The sequence below is a fragment of the Lottia gigantea genome, assembly GCF_000327385.1.
Source record: "Lottia gigantea unplaced genomic scaffold LOTGIsca_141, whole genome shotgun sequence".
Taxonomy (NCBI): Eukaryota; Metazoa; Mollusca; class Gastropoda; family Lottiidae; genus Lottia; species Lottia gigantea.
In genome coordinates, this window is record NW_008707634.1 from 359,738 (window position 1) to 384,000 (window position 24,263).

At 33.2% G+C, this 24,263-nt stretch overlaps 2 protein-coding genes across 2 annotated transcripts; one reads left to right on the top strand and one right to left on the bottom strand.

The window, feature by feature from the left end:
• Positions 1–15,432: 15,432 nt before the first annotated feature.
• LOTGIDRAFT_172763 (hypothetical protein) lies at positions 15,433–17,361 on the top strand (the record flags this gene model as incomplete). The annotated part of the gene is made up of 4 exons (XM_009049936.1): positions 15,433–15,487; positions 16,207–16,426; positions 16,811–16,983; positions 17,159–17,361. The coding sequence occupies 4 exons, from the start codon at positions 15,433–15,435 to the stop codon at positions 17,359–17,361; spliced, it is 651 nt and encodes a 216-aa protein (XP_009048184.1).
• Positions 17,362–19,373: 2,012 nt separating this feature from the next.
• On the bottom strand, positions 19,374–23,215 carry LOTGIDRAFT_238341 (hypothetical protein; the record flags this gene model as incomplete). The annotated part of the gene is made up of 5 exons (XM_009049937.1): positions 19,374–21,449; positions 21,811–21,900; positions 22,261–22,297; positions 22,541–22,645; positions 23,125–23,215. 5 exons carry the CDS (start codon positions 23,213–23,215, stop codon positions 21,233–21,235), a joined length of 540 nt encoding a protein of 179 aa, XP_009048185.1. The 3' UTR covers positions 19,374–21,232.
• Between the last annotated feature and the right edge of the window lie 1,048 nt (positions 23,216–24,263).

Consider the following 24,263-nt stretch of genomic DNA (forward strand, 5'->3'; position numbering starts at 1 on the left):
TGGACGACCTGTCATGTGCAAGTATAGCAGTGACTGAACTTGACTGACTTTTGGCAAATTGAAAACGCGCTCGGAATGAAAACTGTAATTTGACGCTTTATTAAACTAGTTAAGTCCATTTTTGAAATAAAGATAGAATAAAAGGGAAGCAACTGTAGCTAAACAGTTAAGTATAGTATATAACCATCGTTAGTATAGTCTGATAAATATCCACTATACATGTATATATTCTTATTTCTTTGCTCTTGAATACGCAGTGCAAACTTCTATCCTTTCTACATCTCTGCAAAGCCAACCGTGCCTGGTAGGCCTACCTCGCCCCGAACAAAGGGCTATCGACACCAGTGTATCCCACTTGACCGCTTTGGACGGAAGTAAGTGTTCGCTCTCTAAAAAAAAGTGCAGAAAAAGTAATAGTATCGCGAGGTATCCTGACTTTCCATTCCACTTCACTTAAAACATTATACGCGGGAAATCCTTCGAATTATGCCGTATCTGTAGGTTTGGCCAAGACTCATTTTTTCCGTATTACGTACCCGTAAACGTGAAAAAAAATTCGCTCTTTCTATTTTTTGTTAAAATTATCCACTTTCCGTATTCTTAAAATAACGCCAGGGTATTTCCAGAAAAGGTATTTCCCGACAGTCATTGGCTGGATTAAATGGTTATTTACATGCATATAATATTGCATGGTGTCGAGCGGTTAAAGGGAGTTTGTGCCTTTAGATTAAAAAGCCAATGGAATTAACATGGGAAAATGACGCAAGTTAATATGAACAAAGTTAATTATCTAGTTTCAAGGTAGTAATATGATTATAAAATGTCGTTATTCTTCAGTTGAGGTGTTTATTAATTCTCTCTCCCCTATTTACACTTCCATTGAAAATCAAATAGATTGTTCTCATTCAAATTTGAGATATTGAAATGGAAACAAAAGAATTTTATGAGCTTGTTAGCACAATTTGTCCTGTTTCATACTACACCTACGGCAGGTTAAACTTGTTAAGGAACTGAATAAATAAACAATATTCAAGATAATTCTTACTAACCAAATAAATTCTGTTTTTACCAAATTCAATAGGATGGTATGCATTGTCTGATTGCTTAATGCAGGATCTACAATACTGTAAGCTTTCCAAATATATGTATTATCTAAAATAAGTTCAAAAGGATTTTTGAAATGTGTTCTTTCTGCGATAAACTTAACATTACCGAGGTGCATTGATTAGTTTTGATTAAGTCAAGGGCAAACTGTAATTAGCAACATCCTCATCTTGCTCTTGCCTCTTGATTTAAGGCTTTTCCACCAAGGCAGTGGCTATTAGACTGTATAGATATATCAAAATTTATACTCGATAAGTTTGTGGATGTGCTTGCCTCGCTACTGTTATAGCTGATGATAATTTATTATTCAACACAGAAGAAGCTTGGCTCATGAGTACAGACAATATAGAGAGCACAGTGTGTCATTTCCACTTTATTACAGTCAAAAGTTTTGAAAGTAACTGATATTGAGTATATATTAAATAACAGCCAACATATTGATATTCAATATAATATGCAGACATTTTACTCTGTGCAATCATCATAATAATCGTCCAAGTTGACTTTGATTCATTGAACACTCTATATTCCTATTATCTTAATATTTAAACAAGATTTTAATTTCGATACCACCAATCCATTACCTATTGAGCCAACAAGTCACAATTCCTTTTGATACGCAATTGGATAATAGTTAACTACGTATATAAGCCCAAAATAACATTATCTTATTAATCTAAAATATATATCACCAGGGTTATACCATATCAGAATAAAATTATATTTAGGACAATCATAAATTGTTCAACCCGTTGAATAACGCAATGACAGATTAGATAGGACATACTGAACTAACCCCGTTAAACCGGGGAAACTTAGCCATTCCCAGTGCCTCAGATGTGATCAATGGATGTTATGTCGTCACGAGTAGGGCAAGACATCTCTAATGCCGCTTTTCAGGGTAGTTCAGTTCAATCCATTTTAGGATCGGTGGTTTTGAGGATTTTCAAGGTAGATGATGTAGGGTGGGGCAATTTAGAATATTCGGCAATATATCAATGGACTCATTAATGGTTTAGCTTTGTATAGATACCAAGGTTCTGCCAAATTGTCCTTTTTCATGGTGAGAGTCGGGCTATTTACGTAGGTGATAAACTTTGTATCGTTATTAGATCTATGCAAAAACAAAATTCAAGTTAAAAGGACAGGTAGGCCATTTTTTTAACAATTGTACCTTGGTCTCAGAATCAGTAAGAGCTCACAGTCGAAATTTGAGCCTTCCAATCCATGTGTGTCCAGAATTATCTGCATTTTAATATTAAAATGACGACTTACATAGAAAAAACATATATATAAATAGTGGGTAAAAATTCCTTCTTTGAATTATTTTTAAAAATGGCGCATCTGTCCCTTTAAGATTGTAGATTCGTAATCTAGTTTTTGTACGTTTATGAATATGTGAATATAAATGTATCTTCAGTATCTAGAATGATACTGAACATTGTTCACTTGTATGATATTTCACAATAGGCCTAACCTTCAAAACATTTCTCTTTCTCATGTCGTTTCATCTCTTCTCTTCCATCACCAACCTCCATTCTTTCACCTCACGACATATGTCTAGATCTTCAGGACAACAACAATCTACGTCAAATTTTATAATAGATCCAATCAATATATCATACGATTTCACTATCTAATTATTATTTAGGCGTAAATGGTTGTCCCGTTAATAGACACTGTGTTTGATCGAGTGTTGCTCCTATTTGACCCACTCAAACTTAAGACTTTACGATAATTTTGTATCGAAGACATATACGTAAAATGATAATTCCCGATTTATTCTTTAGCACATGAACGTTTTGTTATTTAACCTTCAAAACTTGTTGCACTTGTAGTTGCTGTGAGAGAATTTTGTTTCGGTTACAGTCGGAAGAACATTTGCAGGGGTAGATACCAAAAAAAAATAATTATCATAACAACGAATTACCCATTGTTCCATATATATATTGCCCTTAACTTAAACAAAACGCGTTAAGATTTGTTTCTGATTACAATAGAAAGCTTTCATTCGATTTGAATGAAATTTGGTGTGATCATATATTATATTGATGAGATCTTGGACAAGCGCGAATTTGAAATCTTTCCGATGAACGGCGTTTGAGTTTTTGCCCTTGTCTTAGTCAAAACGTGTCAAAAATTGTTCGGGTACAATAGAGTCTACATTTTTCATCCGATTTAAATGGAATTTGGTGCGATCATACTGATGAGATCTTGGACAGGTTCGAATTTGAAGATTTATCGATGAACAGCTTTGTGTTATTGCCCTTGACTGAGAATAACGCATCAAAATTGTTTTGTGAACACATATAATATAGAGATTACAGTTTTCATTCAATTTAAATGGAATTTGGTGCGTTCTTACTGATGAGATCTTGGACATGCTAGAATGTGAAGATATTTCGATGAATAGTTTTTGAGTTATGCCCTTGACGGAGGAAAAACGCAACAAAATTTGTTTGTGAACACAATGGAGACAACAGTTTTTATCTGATTTTAATGAAATGTAGTGTGATCTTATATATTGATAATATCTTGGTTAAGATCAAATTTGATCATGAACAGGGGTTTTGAGTTATTGCCCTTGATTTATAAAAACCGTGTCAAAATTTGTTCATGAGCACAACAGATATTCCATCTGATGTTTATGAAATTTTGTATGATAATAATATGAATGAAATGAAACGTCCTATTTATTTATATTGGTCTTGGTAAAGTTAGAATTTTGACACTTTCTCACTATGCAATTTTGAGTTATTGCCCATTATATCTTTAAAATGAGAAAATTCGTATTTTAGCCACTAAAGACTGTATCATCATTTCTGACAGCTGTCTGTGGGCGTATGTTACCTTGCCTGGCAAGCTATCTTTTTTTTTTATATCTATCCCGAAATAACTCAAACAATTCGTTTAAAACGAAAAAAAAAAAAAAGATGCAATTTAAAAAATTCACAAATTACAAACTGTGAACCACAAATTGTGTTAGACGTGGGCTGCGCATCGTTAGCAATTCTCATTGCATATAGTGGGATGTAGATAATTCTATATTCAAGTTCACGCTAACCCAACATAAAATTAAAATAAATGTCCAAACCTGCGGATAGAGAGACAGTTAATTATCTTCCTAATATATAATTATTATATTTCAAACTTTTTAATTATATAGTCTACAAGAATATCGTCGACCTCCAGCCCACTAGATATCAGAGGACTCGTTAATTTTTACCACCATATTTCATAATCCTCCCCAAAAAGAGAGAAGTTTTCAAGGTGGATTCCTCTTTCAAATTTATTTTCTGTACAGCGATACGCCAATACATCGTATGAAAATGTTTTCTATCGCAAAAGTGTATAAATAACATTTATTTGTTTAACAGTTATATATTTCCAATTCTTGGGCTGAAAAAGACTCGCATTGGCCAAATATTTGAAAATAAACACCATTTTCTCTCTTCTCTTTGCAACGAAATTCTTGTGTTCCGGAATACAAGATGGCGTAATTAATACTTCCGGTTAAAACAACAGGAACCACTTCAGCATTTCTCTGAGAAACATGACTGGGCATTTCCTTTTTATTTTTACTGTTCCGTCAAGGTAAACCTTACAATTACTTTACGTAGAAATCGTATAAGGACTTTGTCTATTTCTTTAAAGATTTTCTTTATAAAGAGTTTGCCATCAAAGCACGGATTTGACTTACATCAGTTCAAACGGAACTTGGATAATATGCATGGATAACTTGAAATTTTTAAAAAGTAGAGTAAGGAAAAAAATTAGACCATTGAACGAAAAACGTCAATGATTTCGTTTTTACGGTATCTTGATGTCAATATCGTTAACGAACACCCGGACATTGAACTTTTTCGACTAAAATTATTTAAAATTTTATGATACCAATAAGATAAAAGTCTTTATCAAGCAATGCTATGAGAATTCATTGGAATGATATTTTGTAGACATATATAGCATTGATGATCACATAACAAATAAGTGAATAGTAGCCTTAATTCGTCTGATCATTTTTTAGCCATTAATCGAGACAATAGAAGATAAGTAGACCATACTATAGACTAATAAAGAGAAACAGTAGGATGAAAGTAATTAGTTCAGAACTAATTTAGTGAAATAATGAAGTGAATAGTGATTAGTCCAGTACTTATTACGAGAAAACAATGGATAAATTGAGAGATGATGAGCACTTAAAATTAATTGAAAACATATAGCCTGGTATGTATATATGTATAAAGTGTACAAAATATTATAAAAAATGAAAAAAATTCAAATAAGAGATTCTTTGATAAAATTGAATTTGAATAATTTATAAGAGATAATGGATTATTTTCAGTGTTAAAATAATGCTCAATACATTGTAGAGCGATATAGAAATATTAAAACAGAACTTGAATTGTGCTGTTACTCAGAGTTTCTAGAGTAGAGCAAAGTACTTGTCTACCTTCAGTAGGGACGCAGGCCGAAAATAGGTCAGTTGCCTTAAGATTGCATAGAGTGAAACTCTAAGTAACAACATGATTCAAGTACTGTTTTAATATTTCTATTTCTAAATCTAATCTATGAGCGATATAGATATTTTACCAAAAAACATATTTCTTACGTGTTCATTCCTTGAAAAGTCTCAAATTGTTAAAACATTAGGCCTATGCACCTTTACATAAAATCGTCAAAAATTACAGTAGTATAGCCTGTAGTTAATACGAGATTCTAGAATATTAGAGATCTAATGTTAATGTAACTGGTATAGATATGGCTATAATAAAGGTACTAAATGATGTAGAGAAAACATGACATGAATATACCAGTGATTGGTGTTCAGAAGATTTCTTGATCTGAACATATCTTATTCATATTACACATGTCCACAGATCATAAGAACGAACTACAAAGGTCTGTGCCTAATTCTACTAGTCATACATGTTATTAACATTATTGTCATTGGAAAGGGGTTGTAAAGAGGTTTTCAAAAAATGTTTATATGTATCGGTGGAACTGATTGCATCTCTTTGTACCATTCCAATGTTCGATCAGACGTCTGTGGTTCCTGCAATTTCACTAAACGAAGTGTTTGACGTCACTAATCGCAAAATCCGCTTTAGAACATATGGCCATTCGCGATGCTATCAGTGTCCCCGATATCTCGATTTACCTCTTTATTATCCCTCAGGAATGATCTCAGACTATTGTGTACCCCTTTTGCCTTTGTTGAACACAATGAACACAAAAAATGGATCACCGCAATTGAAAGGTCTATTTGAAATAAGAAGGTTAGGTTTCAACATAATATAAGGAAACTGGCTGGAGTAACAAGTAATTTTCAATACAAAATACAATTACATTGAGTAAGTTACCAATTTAGTATAAACCGGTAAAGACTATTAAATCTCGTTTAAGGAAAATCATTGGTAAACTTTGCCTTATTTATATTCTACAAGATACTTATCACTAAAATAAGAACAATAGTCATAAAGTACTATATAGTGGGCCATTATGTCTTGGAAAATTATATCGAAAAAGAATACCATTTTGAAAGAAGATAAATTTGTCTTGTTTCTATCGTGCTTTGGTATACTGGAAACGATTACATGTGTAATGCAAACTCCATGGCATTGTAACTTTTGTGAATCAAGGACTCTTTAAGTGTCTATTTGCATCATTCCATTTTCAGGCGAAGCGTTTTATTTCTATAATTTCAAAAAATTTTGAATTAAGTCACTATCAAGAAAAAATTTCATAAAGTCACTATCACAAAAAACAGTCAAGCCAAATAGTACAATCTTAATCAGATGTATATTTGTGAGAACGTAGATTAAATTGGCCCAAAAAGCATATTGGTAACTTGAGATTGTTAGAGTTTGTGTGAGGGTGTGTTAATGTGTGTGTGGTGGGGTGGGGGTGCTATTGTACAGAAACCAGTCACAGAGGACAACAAAAACCACCACCAGAAAAGTGCAGACGTTCATCAACAGCTGTCTGAGATGTGTCCACCAGACACTTGGCCCAACAATATCAGTATTATACCTATGAACTGTGGAAACGCACCAATAAAAAGCCAACGGAGGATGAGATCCAGAAATGGGGAATGATTGTCCACATCACGAGGAAGCCACCCACTAGCACTAGATAGGCGCTCTCGTGAAAGCTTTGGAGAAAACGGACGACGACCAAGAAATGCCTAACGACAGGACCTACAGACCAAGAAGATGGGATACAGCTGGGGACAACTAGAGAACATCTCAAGAGGACTTTGGCAGACTGGTGTCGACTGCATTTGCTTCGAGAGGAATAGCATAAGGCAGAAGGTAAGCAAGGGTGGCCCCCTGTCATTATATACCATTACTGCATTACACCAGAGGCCATAATGTAGGACAGGATCTATAACAGATAAACAGATATTTCTCTCGAGCTAGTTAGACTCGGCGTATAGTTCAGTCATACCGGAAACATAATATAATAGTTGAAAGGTACTACGTCTATCAACCATCATATGACCTAATTAATTAATCTAACTAATAAGTTAAATGTCTCTCAGTATTTTTTATTGTAAATTAACAAATTTAGTAAAAGTTTGCTACGAAGATAAATTATTCTTTAAATGGGAAAACTCAGTTGGAATCCATAATGAAGCATTTTTATTGCCAAAAAACTTCATAAAAACAGTGAGGTTAGGCGAAATGAGGAAAAACTTAGTAATGAAAGAATCGTTTTTAAATGACAAAGACGAACATAAAACGACAATAAAAGTGTGAAATAAAGACATAGAGAGTTGATTCTAATTTCACAGTCAGTCCACATTCCGAATCTGATCCCTGAATAGCAGAGAAAATCAGGAATATTCCAAGACCAGAACATTCCTGATTGGTTACAGTCAATAAAAAGTGCGGTAAATCTGTCACTGTAATTGCTTAATATTGATGATATATGGTTGCCAAGAGACGCTCACATTCGATTGGTTCTCATTCAATCATTTGCTAATTTACATAGTGGTTGTATTCGGTTGGCGAATTGTGTTGAATTTGGATTGGCGTAAAGTTTAAAGAAAACTTATATAGAAGTTTATTGGATCTCTTCATCAGTACAGCCTTCAGCCACGAAACACGACTTCAACCTGAAACAAGCAGTGCTGATATAAGTATTATCTACCAGTCTTCTAACTCTCGAGTTTATACAAAATCTAGAAAGATGACAGCAATGAATGTGCTCTACGTGTTTTTATTTTCAATGGTACTTGAAGTAGCTTTGACATCACCATCAGAACGATTCAGTAGCAACAGATTTCAACTTATATCACAATCAAAGGTACAGAAAACTTCCTTTTTTTTCTTTTTTATCACGAGGTCGAAGGTTTTGACGATTCCTGTCAGAATAAAAGAGATGAAGAATTAACAGAACAGTTATGCATTCAAATCTCCATCTACAAAAAAAATTCTGGTATAGAGCCAGTACTTTCGTATGTCTAATCGTAGTCTAGTGTCAAATCTCCTAACTTCGCCAAAATACAATTGTTTTTTAGTATTAGGATCTACGTGAATTGACTTTGTTTTCTTCTATTTCCGATGTAACCTTCATACCTTGATAAAATTATCTGGATATAGACATAACTGTAAATCAGTGCTCTCTGTGACGTCCGCGATATAAAAATCAAACTATTAAAACTATCATTAACATGTTTATACTATTTTATTTGGTGCGAAGTTTACAAAGCTTTCGATCTATCCCATTAATCCATGAATTGTCTGAATATTAGCTAGTCGCGGACGTCATAGGGAGCACCGATTAACAGTTATATTTAATAATAATTAAGGAAAGGTTATCAAGGTATGGATCAGTATTTTTACTAGTAGGCCTATAAATTATACTAACACTCATCTCATACTACCGACACGCTGTATTTCGAACACTAAAACCAGTTTTGGAAATTCGTACAAATTAAAGGTTAAGTAGTTATTATAATACTTTTCATACAATAATAACATATTTTCATTGTTATAAAGTGCTCAATACATCGATTGAAGAGCAATACAGAAATATCAAAACCTAAAACATGTAACTCGAGAGTTCCATGCGTTTCATGTTTTTTAAACATGCTTTAGATTTTATTCTTGAAGGTTCCCTTTATATATCTAATACATTTTATATAATATTTTATCGTTATACGTTTATTACTAATGATCATTGTAGAATTTATAGAAATATAAGTACCAGCCTTCTGATGTTAATAAATTGTTCTACCTAATATTATATATAAAATGTACATAATATGATTCATGAAAAAAGACTCAACCTTTATCAGAATTAACATACATTAATTATTCAAAGAAATCTTTGGAGAAAATTGTTAAAATTTGTCTTGGATATTTAGGCTAATACACTGTTTGAAGTTGGTCCATCCAATATCTCTCGCGTCTGCATGGTTTGTTTCGGCTTATTAGGGATGGGCGTTCCATTGTTTCCAAATGGTTGTCTAAAACCAAAACAGTATATGGCAGCTAAAACTAAACCTCTTTGAACAAATTGTAGAATTTGAAAGAATAATTTTAGACAAACATCCCTAAGGGACAGAACAGATGAAACACAAAGTGTACGTAGGTTAGGTTTTACGTTACCGTTTTAAAACCACGCATCAGCATCAATGAAATAATTTAGACCCATGATTCACTTTACTTTACTACGTTTCGTAAAGCCGTTGAATGTTAACCAAGACGACTTAATTGAGGAATGCCACTCATTAATTATTCACGATACTCTATCAATCAACTAATAAAACAACTACCACTTTATCTTTCATATTCACAAACAAACTGTAGTAAAAATCATAACGAACTTAAAAATGTTTATATGAACTTTTTAAAAAGTTTTGGCCTTAAGCAATTAACGGCTGGATTTAGTTAAAACTTTTAGATACGTTAAGGGACAAATATCTCTAGACTTTTGTGTATAGCTTTCACAAATTTAAACAAAAACGCGGAATGTCCCTTTAAAGAGATGCTTGAAATATGTGTACATATGTCCTACAGGCGCAGGTTCGGCATCCGTTAGTCTCAGAAACGAAAATGTTTTAGCTAAGCTAATCTGTCATAGTGTCACATCTTACCATCGACATTTGAGCCTTCAAATCTATATGTATCCAGGATTATCCGCGTTTGAAAGTTACAATGACAACTCGTATTTCCTTGTAATGTCGACATATATAGAAAAGACAATACAGAAAAAGAAAGCGAAATTTCTATTTATAGTAAATTTGATAAAATTGTGCTTCCGAAGACTATTTTCACGATATATATTCAAGATCCAAATCAACCACCGGAAATGGCGTACTCATGGCCTTTTAAAGGTTACAAATATCATTGATGCTACATCAGATATCTTTTGAATAGATAATAAACAAGTATAACTGAGCGATATTGGTCATGTGGGATAAGGCTTAGATTACAGTTTTATCTTTCGTATTCTGTAGATGATTTTTGTGACTTTTTTAGCCTCAAAATATCATATTAATGTAAACAATTTATTTATTTTCTTGTCTGGTATCTAATATTCCATAACTATATCATTATTCCTTTATTCAGATTACTACTTAAAACAACTCTCTATTAATTTTAATTTTCCATTTTTACTTATAGGAATTATCGCGGGAATTAGAGATGGCCAATAAACTTCTACACAGATTGATGGATGTTGCATACGAAACTGCGAAAGATTTCGGCGCCAAGGAAGAAGATTTAAAAGATATTCAACATAAACGGAATGTTATATCAGCCTGTTATTTCCAAGCTATTACGTGTTATTAGGACATATTTTAAAATGCAAACAAACATTCCAACAAAGGCTGCTACAAGGATGTTCATAACACCCATAAGATATTTAATCAGTTTCCCTATTTCAAAATAACTAGTAAACGGGCTAGCATTTTGCAAATTTGCAAATGTTGGATCCTTGAAATGGTTTCTAATACGTGTCAGTGTCATTCATCGAACAACGTCGCTTCAGTGAATCCGAAAGAAACCTACTATACATCCGAACATATCAATAAATTTGTCAAGCTGAGAATTCAAATACTTGAGAGAACACACAAAATTTTATGATTTTTTAATCCATTAATTCGAAGTATTTTATTTTTGTCAATGGGCAGGAAAATTTTAATGTCATGAAAATTGAATAATTTACAAGTATATTAAACATGCATCAATATGCATGTATGTTCTCAAACATGTCATTTGAATTCAACTCTTGACAAAATATCACAATAATTTATAAATAATTGTTACTATAATAATGGCTGTACGCTATACTTATTAGATAATAATAAACTGTTGATGTATAGATTCTTCTCCTTATGAATATCAGATGGTATGATTGACCGGAATACAAAGAGCTGTTAGTAATCTGGGATGTTTTTGAAATAGCTTCTGGTTGTTTAGATTGGACAATAAACCATGTCACATACATTCTAAGCAAGATCCCTTAACAGCAAAATCTTTCCCACTGAACACTGCAGAAAAAAACAGTAAGACGTAACTCTGTTTCATTATTTTAAATACAAGAAGACATCTTTTTTGCAACTGTGGCAATGCATTTTAAGGCAACTGTAACTTTCGTCTGATTTTTTGAAAATAATGTACATTATAATATGCATCCACGTTTCCTGTCTGAAAATTAAGCAAGGTTAATGCACAAATCATCATAGTTTGTTCAAGAAGGGTAACTCAACCATTGCTCGGTTCCCACATCTGACTATAGTAATAGATCTGATAAAAAAATTCCAGTTAGTTTGTCCACTGACTAGGGGTGAAAGCGGACTCACGGTACCAATGAAACAGGCATCAGAATTCACGGCACCTAATCGCTCAAAAGTTAGAACTATAACAGAGTAAATTTTAGACCCAACTATTGCTGCACTCTCTTCCATGATGATTCCCGTCGTAAAGCAAAGATCTTCAAGGTCAAGATAAAAGACATTTCTATGAGTTGATTCATAGATGTTGTCATCATTGGGTAGTATTTAAGTAAAAGGTGAAGAACAAAGTGTAGGTTGTTGTTGAAATGATAGAAAACGTCTACGGTATAAACAATTGTCTTGTCCTATAGCGTGACAAGTGCCATAGTTACACAGATTTCACAATTTCGCATTGGGTTTAATACCAGACTGGGTGATAAAATACAAACTAATGAACGCCCTCTTGTATCACGTCATACCAGGTTTGATAGACTAATTTTCAGATGCTAGCATATTTAATACGTATCATTGACCTAATGATTGATGATGAAATACAAAGCTATCTACAAGGTGCTATAGTTGCAATATCCCGATGAAGATTACAGTTGTCTGAATATTCATTTTGCCAGCTCAATACTCATACTCCTTTTCAAAATAAAAAATTTGGCGTCGAATCACCTATATCTGTGTTAAAATATAACATAATAAAATTTGATGTGCTTTGACGTTTGTTATCAACAGGTGGGTTACAATTTGACTGAAGATGCTAAAATGGGAATTTCTTGAGATCATGGTTGACAAGTGTAGTAACAATCCATCACGACACGAAACGTCTGCATTTCCAGTTGAGTTCGAACTTGTGGAAGATAGACAACATGCGCACCTTAATTTTGGTAGCCTCGTAGAACATCGTTTTACGAATACGGGTTTTGACATGGTCTTAGTAAGGAAGTGTGGTTTGAACAGCAATAGCAACATTATTACTTTGCCAAAGCATTTTAAAACGTAGAGATTTCCGGAAGACAAGTACAATTTCACTCAAGCTTCAACTGCGATTTTATCTATTTGGTGGGTCTTGATTACTTGTCAAATTGATAGATGGTTGAGAAAACTCATAAGAAAGTCAAAGTGCCGAAATCTGTACCAGTATAACATACTGCTCTTTCAGAAATAATTGATCCATTACACTATAATAATAGACCAGTTTACTCTCTTAGACTTGATTCCATGTCAGTGATTGAAAGACAACCATAGTTAATTTGACTACATGTATCACAAGCAACGAGGTGGAAGCTTAACCTGGAGCCAGGAATTGAAACTATATAGAGTACAAACCATTTGATTTGGTACGTCTAACCAGACATCAGATTATGACTTAAAGGAATACTACCTCATGGAATGACCAGATAATTTTAATTCTCTTAATTGGCCAATAACAGTATATATTCATCAGTAAACTTATATGGTGCCATGGATTCACAACAGAATCCCTTTATTATCGCATAAACCCATACAACTAAGTGATTATTGAAAAACGCTGAAAAGAATTAAGCCTTTTTCAAAAATTACTTTTAACTTTTCGATTATTACTTAGTTATTGAATTAAAGAGTGATTCTGTTGCGTATAGTGATAGACCGGCTTAATCGTTGAATACATTTTCCGAGTGAAATATGTTTCAACGATTTATTTTGAGGAGGAATAAATTTGGAAGAATTCTTCCGAGGGAATGATCACACTGAGGTTGAAAATCACTGCCAAGTAATTGTATATAAACAACACACCTCTCATAATTCACACCTTTGTTAAAGTAGTATCCGTTTCCGTTTCAAGAGGTCAAATTGAAACAGGTTCATGTTAAAATATTGATATCTGTGCTTAAAGATAATCTGATATATAAATCTGATAAAGATAATAATGATACAGTGTTTGTTTACAACATGCCTTTCTTCATACAATTAGTTAAGCTGTTAATCATATGATTTATCCATTCTGACCACAGTATAGTACCATTGTTCCAAGCTTATGTCTCTTTACGGTATGACTTTTAGCCATTGTGGGTTATTACAGCTTTGTTTGAATCGTTACATCTAACAGAACAACAACCATCAACACTCGGAACTAACTTATTATTCTCTCACATTTTTTACTGGGCCTGTAGCTTCGCGAACAAGGAACACGCTTTCAAGAACAAAGATCATAAACCACAACCAAAACAAAATAAAATATATGCCACTATTTCTTAATTCAATATGACTCCTCTTAAAGAGAAAATAATCCATTCAATCTTGTTTAGTAAAAAATATGTTAATGTTAAATAGAGAAAAAAATTAAGTTGAACGGGTTTCATAAAACAAAAGCAATAAATCTAAGGAATATTTTGCTGTGATGATTTCTCATAACATTGCATAACACGCAATGTGTTCGTTACAGAGCCACAGACAAGCGGTCTACCGTGAAAGGGCTCTGCAACATCAGCTTTACGGAAATTGCCGTGGATCTTTAAATACTTAAAAAAATAAGATATACATTGAGTTTTGTATTCACCCAACCTTTAATGTAATTTTTGACTGTTAAAAGATTAAAATAAGAGGTACAATTAACACACTATGGTTGATTTGAATTAAGTGAAAAGCAAAGAAATATATGTAATTAAAGAAACAAAACATTTCAACATCGTTAAGCCGCGAATAAACGAGGTGTGGTGTCCAGTGCGGTGTACGGTTCGGGATAATTGATACCAACACAAATGGAAAGATAGTGGGCCACAGCCATATACGCCCTTCACGGCATGCGGATGGTAAAAACGAAACATCCATTTTAAGTTCATCAAAATCGGTTGAAAACTAAGAGAGTACTAGCAGATTCAAGATTTTGGGGCAAGGGCAATAACTCTGCTTCTAACGGTCGAAACGATCGAACTTGATCATCGTTTTATGAACATGCATACACATACCGAATTTCATTTGATTCCATCAAAAATCTAGTTTTTAGAGCGTTTACAAGCAAATGTTGACGGACGGACGGACATCGTACCTCATCTATTCCCACCTTTACCATCAATTAGAAGCCATGTAGGTTTTGTCACAACACTAGTTCATACCCGTTTTTATTGGAAGATTAAAGGCATCAACTCCTCTAATTCTACAATTTGCATGAATTTGTCCAAACATTCAATAAATATTAAATGGCTGTATCAACCGAATTCCGCGTTAGAAAGTTAAAAATAATACTCGCTATAACCAAAGCCGGCTACATCGACAACTCCTTTCCTTACAGACGGTATATGCTTAAAAAAGTATGAAACGCTCTAACAACATAGGTGATCAAAGTGAAGTCACGTAATTCTTATTACAATTTGTAGATTAGCTTGGATTGGGATTGGTGTGTTCATAGGATAAAACATCAGCCTTCTATCTGAATCAAACCATCTTGTAGTCATATCTAAAGCGTTCACATTAATCTGTTGTTTGAAGAGTCGGATCAATATTCAATTATAATCCCTAGGGCGTTTGAAAAACGTGTTTGTAGAGGTAACTTCAGATTGGCAAGAGACAGTGTCTAGACGGGTGTCATCACAGAAAATAAATTGAAAATCATCATGAATTCAGAAGAAAGTAAAATTCCTTTACTCCAGGCTGATTACTTAAATAACGGTAAATTACACTCATTTTCTTTCCTTTTTATTATAAAAGATAGCGTTTATTTCATTAGTTTCATTTGATAAAAGTTAAACTGATACATCAGCTATAGTCATTATCACTCGACACATTTGTTGGGTAATAACGAAATCGTTAAGTCATTTAAAATGTTTTCTTGTCTTGGACATTTCTATCAAAGCTATATAAAACACCTTTATGGCAGTGCCTATAGAAAACCACCTAGATGACCACCAGAAAATTACCCTGATGGCCGTACCTTATAGCCTATAGCCAACCACCTCGATGACAATACTTATAGCCTATTGTAAACCACATTGATGACCATACTTAACCTTTAGAAAACCACCATGATGACCATTCGTAGCCTATAGAAAACCACCTTGATGACCATACTTATTATAACCTATAGCCAACCACCTCGATGACAATACTTATAGCCTATTGTAAACCACATTGATGACCATTCTTAACCTTTAGAAAACCACTATGATGACCATTCTTAACCTTTAGAAAACCACTATGATGACCATACTTATAGCCTATTGAAAACCACTTTGATGACCATACTAAACCTTTCGAAAACCACCATGAGGACCATACTTATAGCCTGTAGAAAACAATCTTGATGAGTACCTATAGAAAACCACATTGATGACTATGCTCAGCCTATGTGGATTTTCTTGATGATAATACGTTGTACCTTTATGTTTCAGATGACATTGTTGATAGTGTAGTTACTAATAGTGAAACAGACTTACTACTAATTTCTCATTTTAAAACCAATTTTCCTGAGAAACGTCAAGTAATGGTATTTAAAGAAAAACAACCAGCAGTCGTTACCTTGTTACCTGAATTATGTGATGTTATTTTTCTTGTGGGTAAAAATAAAATGCCAGTGTTTGCCGTCAAATCAATAATCATCTCCCAGTCAAGGTGAGGAAAAGCGCATTAGTTATAATTATTTTGCCTGGGTTGGCATATTTCGAGCGAGCTTGTCTGCAAATTTGAAACGTGTCATGAACTTTTAAGGGATAAAAACTAATGCCAGAATCAAGCATGATCTGTATAGCTATCAAATATTATATCATATTGATAATGGCTCCATAAGATGTTGATTAAATCATTCGGAAGCGTTTCATATTATACTTCCCTGCTTTAAAATTACAACTACATCTTGTTGGTACTGCATTGTGGATGATAAAGTTGAAATATGATGAAGATTATTTGAATGACATTCCATTGGCCGTCTGACCACAGAATACTCATATCTTGCTATAGGTACTAAAGCCCACTTCTATTTAATCCCCTCTTTTTCAGAGTGCTTTATCAGATGTTACTTGATAACAAAAGAGAAAAAACTGGTAGTAAAAGACCACCAAACGCTAGTAAAGCAAGAGTTATGTTACCTGATTATCATCCCAATGTTATACAAAAATTGATAGACTTTCTACATTCTGGTAAATTGCGATTAACAACTCGAAATATAGTAGGTAAGTAAAAAATTATACATGTTCCAATGTTTACGGAGTAGATTTTCAGCGATATGCATTAACCTTTATCAAGTTTTATACAATCATACTGAGATATATTTCAAAAACAGAGGAAAATTATAGGTGTGGTATATAATCCAGTAACAAGTCAGGTAATTCTTTTTTTATTTTTTAGGTTTATATTGTGCTGCAGTTGAATTTGATGTACTGGAAGTGCGCAGAGTGTGTAGTCACTATCTAAATAGTTTAAAACCTCACCAAATACCACACGTTAAGCTGAGCTTATATTCTTATGGATGTAAACCGGGTGTGAAATATATTCTTAATATTCTAAACTGGACAAAAAGATGCCAAATTTCAATTCAACGAGCAAGTTAAACTTTAAACTTAAGAATGCAAAAGGAAAGGAAAGTAGGCCTACATACGCCTTTTCCAAGAGGGCAAACTTGTGGCCTACGTATGTCAATCAAGATATCGATTTCCTTTACGTTGATCGATATCAACATAGCCGAAAATGTTTCAGATTGAATAGTACATAGCCCCGACTTTGCGAATCTGTCGATTTGGAATAAAGCCGGTCATGTGTGATCTTCGACAAGGATTGTCTTTTCTTATTGATCGTTGCATGAATTTTAAAATTGTATATTGTAAATATTCATGTATTGTAATTTTGTATTGAAATATTATGTTCACTTATCACATATCGTGCTATCAATGCCTCTTTGTCATAATTATTTTTTTCTATTCTTACAAGTATTTTCAGTTGGTCACATTCCACAATTAATGTGGGACCAGATTTGCGTCTGTCTATTTTTTAATCGTGACATTTTGGTTGGGAAAGCCTTTCTCGAAGTTAATCTACAAAATAATTATCGCATTTTCTATTATTTCCCTTGTTAAAGTACAAAACTGATTAAATTTCCGAGGGAAACATGGAACGTCTGTCAATAGACTATGTATGACCAGTCTGAATTAACGTTGATTCATGACTGTCCAGTCGTCAACTACAAAATATGAAATAACTTCCAATTGATAATAAATTCAATTTTCACATTTTATCGCTGGTTATTTTTTTACCAATCATAATTTTGTAGCAAAGCCAATCAGTCATAGTGTTTAGTCGTTCGGATGAGACTATAAACCGAGGCCCCGTGTGCCACAGGCTGTGCACGTTTAAGATCCCTCGACAGTTGGAAATCGAAAAAGAGCAGGCTAATGCCGCTGTCCTGGCAAAATTACCCTCATTGTACCCTGCATGGCGTTGCCCGTCTTCATAAGTCCAAATGGTGCAGAAAAATAGGACGTAAAACTCCATTCATTTCATTTTACAACTCACCGTCGACATTTTAGCCTTCACAAATTCCAGAATTATCCACGTTTGAAAGTTTAGAAGATGAGTCGTCCTTTCCTGAGACACTGCCATAAAAAAGACATCTAAATAGGAAAAGAAATTGCTAAAGTTGGAGGAATTGTGCGATTGTACTTCTGAGTATTTCACAGTCACACCTTTCGGAATCTGCCCAGTTTGTTCTCTAGTCAAACGTTTGATTGCCAGACGAGATAAAACACATGCACATAGTTTAATTTGCAGGACCATGAGGGTGGGGATGGGGCTGACCAAGAGATCAGTCCATTATCATCGGACACACGTAAAATACGATACAGAATCAAGAGAAGAGGGAATCCGGATGATCCTTGCTACCTTGGCATTGATCTTTTCAAATTATCTGTAACTATTTACAGCTTGGTCGACCGGAATATGAGAAAATGTGTTAAGAACCCAAAACCACCATATGTTCGACGAAAAACAAAGCTCTAACCGACTAAGATACAGAACCAAAAATATTAGTTTATGGGGACATATTGGATGTTCTCTCCCTGTAATCTGTTTAGATGTTGAATAGAAATTTGGGTAAGCATAAAGAAAATAACCCTATGGACTCTTCTGGGTGAATTATCTTTTATACCTCTCTTGCTGGGCAGGAGCGGGTAGGATGTCTCCAAATCATTCTCTAAAGGCGGACGTTGAAAGCCGACAACGAGATTACTGTCCGGAACGGCATCAGATGCAAGGAGTCCAACCTTAATTTCTTGAATCCTTCCAAACTCTCCTCTGTTACCTGTTAGCACCCATTCTTAGAGTGACAGCAGTGATAGTTTCAGTTCTGCCCAAATCAAATCTTTTTAATTGTTTGCATGAGACCCGAAACGAGATCCTCACTAGTAGTCACAATTAAGACATCACATATAGAGATCCAGACATCTGCGAGAATTCCTCTCATTCAGAAATGGACTGAATGGAGTTTTACGTCCTACTTTTATGTACCACGTTCCTCTCATTGAAGGTTTAACACAACAAAATTCAAATAGCATAATATATAACTGAAATTAAATTCTTCATGTATTTTACAATTAACAAACTATTATTTACAATGAAAAAGCTTATACTGGACAATATAACCAAATATAACTTATACATGTATGACATAGACATTTTTGGATTTTTTTTAGCAAAATTAAACATAGATTTAAAAGTCTTCTGATATCAAGTATATAGTTCATAAATACATCTTGATGATGTTAGGAGTCAACACCTAACTTAAATGCAGAATAAGTTTAAAGGAATTGTAAAGAGATTTTCTAAATTTTTTAAGTGGACACTAATAGCATCAATTTGGACCATTCCAATTTTTAATTAGACTCCACTAAAACAAAGTGTATGATGACGTCACTTTTATGTTGCCCAGGCATCTTATTGAAAAATTGTATGGTGCAAATCGATGATATCAGTGTCCACGATGCATACAAATTTTAGAGAACCTCTTTACCATGTTTACAATAGGACATAAACTCCATTCATTTCATTTACCATGTTTACAATCACAAAATTTTAAGTTTAACCATGAGAAGAATTTGAATTCGTTAGAAAACAATAGCACTATTGTGCTTCAATAGCACTAGAGGTTTGGATATAGAAGATTCAATAGGACTTGTCTACAAGTGTAGTGAAAGCATAACAAATTGAAATATCAAATATATGAAAAGATCTATTTGACAGCAACATTTACAAATCTGCATAATCATATTTGGAACAGTATTAATGTATTTAAGGAACATAAATGGTAAAGTTGATATAACGCTGAATATCATAGTGTTTGTTATACATTAACAATTAGATGATGTCTTTGAAGTACATAATAGAACAGGGGTTTTAAACAAGGAGATAATAAGACGCTCTATTCAGTCAGGTAGTATTCTGCGACATTAAGGGAAAACAAAAGAGAAATCACACAAAAATTGTAAGGATTTATAGGGAAAGGGTGGTAATGCAATAGATCAAGGAGAGGGGTAATAGAAAGAAAAAGGTTAACCGTTAACCCCTGTTATAGAACCTGACAGTTCTTAAATGAACATTGCACTCTTCAACATTCTATATAACAGTGCCAAAAGATACATTCACAAGACATGATTTAATATATATTTGTGAATCTGCAGTACACTAAGAAATTTCTTGCTGATGACATATTATCTTGAAAAGCTAGAAGCATACACTATGTGATAAAGAACAAGAAGATGCAGAGCACAATGTTAACAAACCTTTTAGAAATATAATGGGTCATAATTATAATAACTCATTAATTAAAATACATTCTACATTTCACATTCATTAAATTGTACTGAAAGATGTAGAGCACTAAATATTACAATAAGCCCCAAAAAAAGGGACAGGTTTGCCATTTTGTGGGGTTGATTTGCGTCTTGAACAGACCTAAATAGTCTTCAAAAGTTCTAGAAATGTACAAAAATTGCATAATTTCTTCAAAATACACAATATGAGTCTCCAGAAAAGACGAGTCATATTTTTAACTTTGAAACACAGATAATTCTGTCCACACATGGATTCGAAGGCTCAAATTGAGCTGTGAACACTATTACTGATTAGCTCAGAAATTTTTTTTATGAGACTAAGGTAAAATTTGTCAAACGTATGGCAACCCTGTATATTTAAATCATGGAAAAAAAGCACAAAAGCAAATTATGCAAAATTTAGATTCAAAAGAAAAATAAAATATCAACCAACCAAACCCAAAATTGTTCAGAACTGTATTTTAATTAAATTGTGATGCTTTGTGTAGCTGTAAATAGTGACAAATATATGGACAGATTCTACATACAAAGTCTACCACAACCTGAGATGAAGCTTATTGAGTTCTTAGCCTTCACCCTTTTTAAATTAAAAGGAAATTCTTCAAACTTCAGCCTCAATTCCCCGTGGTATATTATTATCAACTGATATTTCCATATTCTGCAACACAAGGTAGCCGATTACAATAGCTATAAGGATGAGTACTATTTTAATCCATAAAGGAATTCCTCCAGAAGATGATGAATTTTTGGAAGAGTCCTGGTCTGTATTGCCTGGTTTCTGGATTGGGGTACTGGTAAATTTCATTGGTTTTTTATTTCTGAAAAATTAAAGGTATTCATGTCTGTTATTATCCCTCAATTAGTCCAACAAACTTAACACCTCAATTTCACATCAAATCATTTACCACTAAGATATTTCAATGGGTATGTATGATATGCAAATAATTTTATATATCTTGCCAGGCAATGCAAAATATATGCCCACTGGCAACTGTCAAAAATGATAATCAAGTTTTCAGTGACTAAAATGAATTTTCTCACTTTCAAGATCTTCATAATGGATTTGTAGTTTGAATTTATTCATATATATATATTTACTGTCAGTTATTTATGATGAGTTTATCACAACATACTCAAAAGCTCTATACGTCTTCAGGTATAATAAAACCAATTACTTACAATCTTGGTGATCTTCTATAAGATTCATTTAAAGGTTCCACATTTTCTGGAGTTCCACTTCTAAATCCTCTTTTTCTTGGTTGAGATCTACTAAAAGATACAGAACACAATGAATGATTATAAACAATTTAAGAAGTAAAAAGCATCTAAATAATCAATTATAAATAATAATTGGAATAAAAGACAGATACAGGTAACATACGCCCACTTACAGCTGTTGGAAATCATAACAGTTTTTTTAGTGACTTTTTTCAACAACAATTTAGCTTTGAGCACTCTAAAGATTTCTGCGGTTTATAAATACTTAATACTTTAATAATTACTAATTTTATTATTAACTCTTAATCTTATTAGTCTTGTGAAAAGATAAAAAGAACAAGTACAGATGAGTTTTTGCATGATACATTGGAAAGAACTTCTAAAACCACTATCTTAATCTTAAATATTTACCTATCAGATAGATCTTTATATGCTGGACTGGGTGGAACTGAAATGAAATAAATGGAATTGAAACTATGCGATGTTGTATGTACCATTACAGACTACAAACTTTTATGAAGATTTTCTTCTTGATAAATCTGGTATTGTTTTTTAACTATTTATTGCTGTAGATTATAAAATATTGGTCATAAATAACCAGCCATTTTTCATTTTAGTTATATACTGTTATAGTTAATATAATTTTAGTTCAATAATAAAATATGATTCAATAAATAAATAAAAGACTTACCGTCCTCTTCACTATCATCATGGGGGGCTGGAGCATATTGAGACTTTATTTCTTCACCAGTTAATTTCTGTAACAGCTTCTTTTCATAAATCTTTCTTGTTGAGCCTAAGAAAATATAAGATGAAGCATCGTCAATGTACAGATATTTTTTGAGCAGTAGTTTAAAGTTCGAAACACTCACATTTTAAAGTGGTTTCCTTATCAGCTTTAGCCTTAATTCGAACCCAGCTTAATCAACTCAACCTTTACTCACAAATTTTATCAGACCAAACCTTTTAATCTTAAAGATTACTCGATGTGCATAGAAAAACAATGAAACAAATGAAACATAGTAATTTACAAATTAGCAATTTTCTAAGGGGTTCAAGAAGCAGTAGTGCTTACTAACAGACCGAAGAACAGGTATGACTATAGTTGTACATATTGTTTGTACCCATTATTATATTCCTGATGACGGTGTGAGAACCACATTGAAACGTTGAAGTAATAAATATTCTATAAGTATCTATCCATAAATTGTCTTATTTATCTATAACCTGTACTTCTAATATGCCTTTGAAAGATTATAGTTGTACAGTACTTACCAACTATTGGCCCACTACTTATACCATATTCTTTTAACAGTTCTACTAATTCTCTATTTGACATCAATTCTAAATCTGGTATTGGAGGCATCTTTTATATTTCTTTAAAACTAGGCTATTGTACTGGTACAACTGTAGTAGCAAGCTGAGAATACAAAACAACAGACACTTCAATTACCGTACTTAAATACAATAGGCTTAATCAAAGTGTCCCTCTACACGAGACAAATTACTTTCGCGATGCGACTTGCAGATCATCTTGCAAGTTTACTTGCACCAACTTTTGATGGAAAAATATTGTTGAGGAAACAATCATCCTGCCATGGCTATAATAATCAAAATAAGAAACAGAGAAAATGAGTGTGGGGGTTTTGAGCCTGGATTATGCAAGAAGAGTTCCTTGATGAATGAGTTGATAGACAGGAAGACCACGGGTTATAGTCATAACGGCCCTAAACCAAAATGGTCCAGGTCAAAATGGCCCCAAAAGTCAACATAGTCCCAAAAAAATAGTCAAAATGGCCCCAGAAATTACTCTTCGATTTCAGTCAAAATTGACCCAGGAAAAATTTTTTTTTGTTTTAATGTGATGATAATTGAATAGCTTATATGATGATGAAGACCACAATAAAATTCAGAACAAGAGCAATAATTCTTCTAAAACATATTTCAATAAAGTGTCAAACAATAATTTGATAATAACATGTGGTTAGTGAAAACATTAACAGGTGAGGTGAATAATATTACAGCCAAGTAACCTTATATGCACGAAAATAGGTTACACCACTGTTATTTGGCTACCTTCACTTTCACTCTTTCTGTTTTCAATTCTAGGAAATAATATTAGGCTATGTGACATAGACAATATCAGAAAATTTAAGAGGCTGAAAAAAGTAATATTGATTTCTGTAGAAAATATCAATTCAATTCAATTCGAATCTGCGATTCAATCCAAAAGGCCAAAGAAATGGACTTACTTAAAAACTTTGCAAAATATTCGAAGTTGAAGTTTACTTCCGGGAATAACAGTTTAAACGGAAATGGCGCGAAATCGAATCGCGATAAAAAGCTAAATTTGATTGGCTTAAATTATCTAGGCTAATAATAACTTCTAATCAAAACGCATATAACGTTATGCT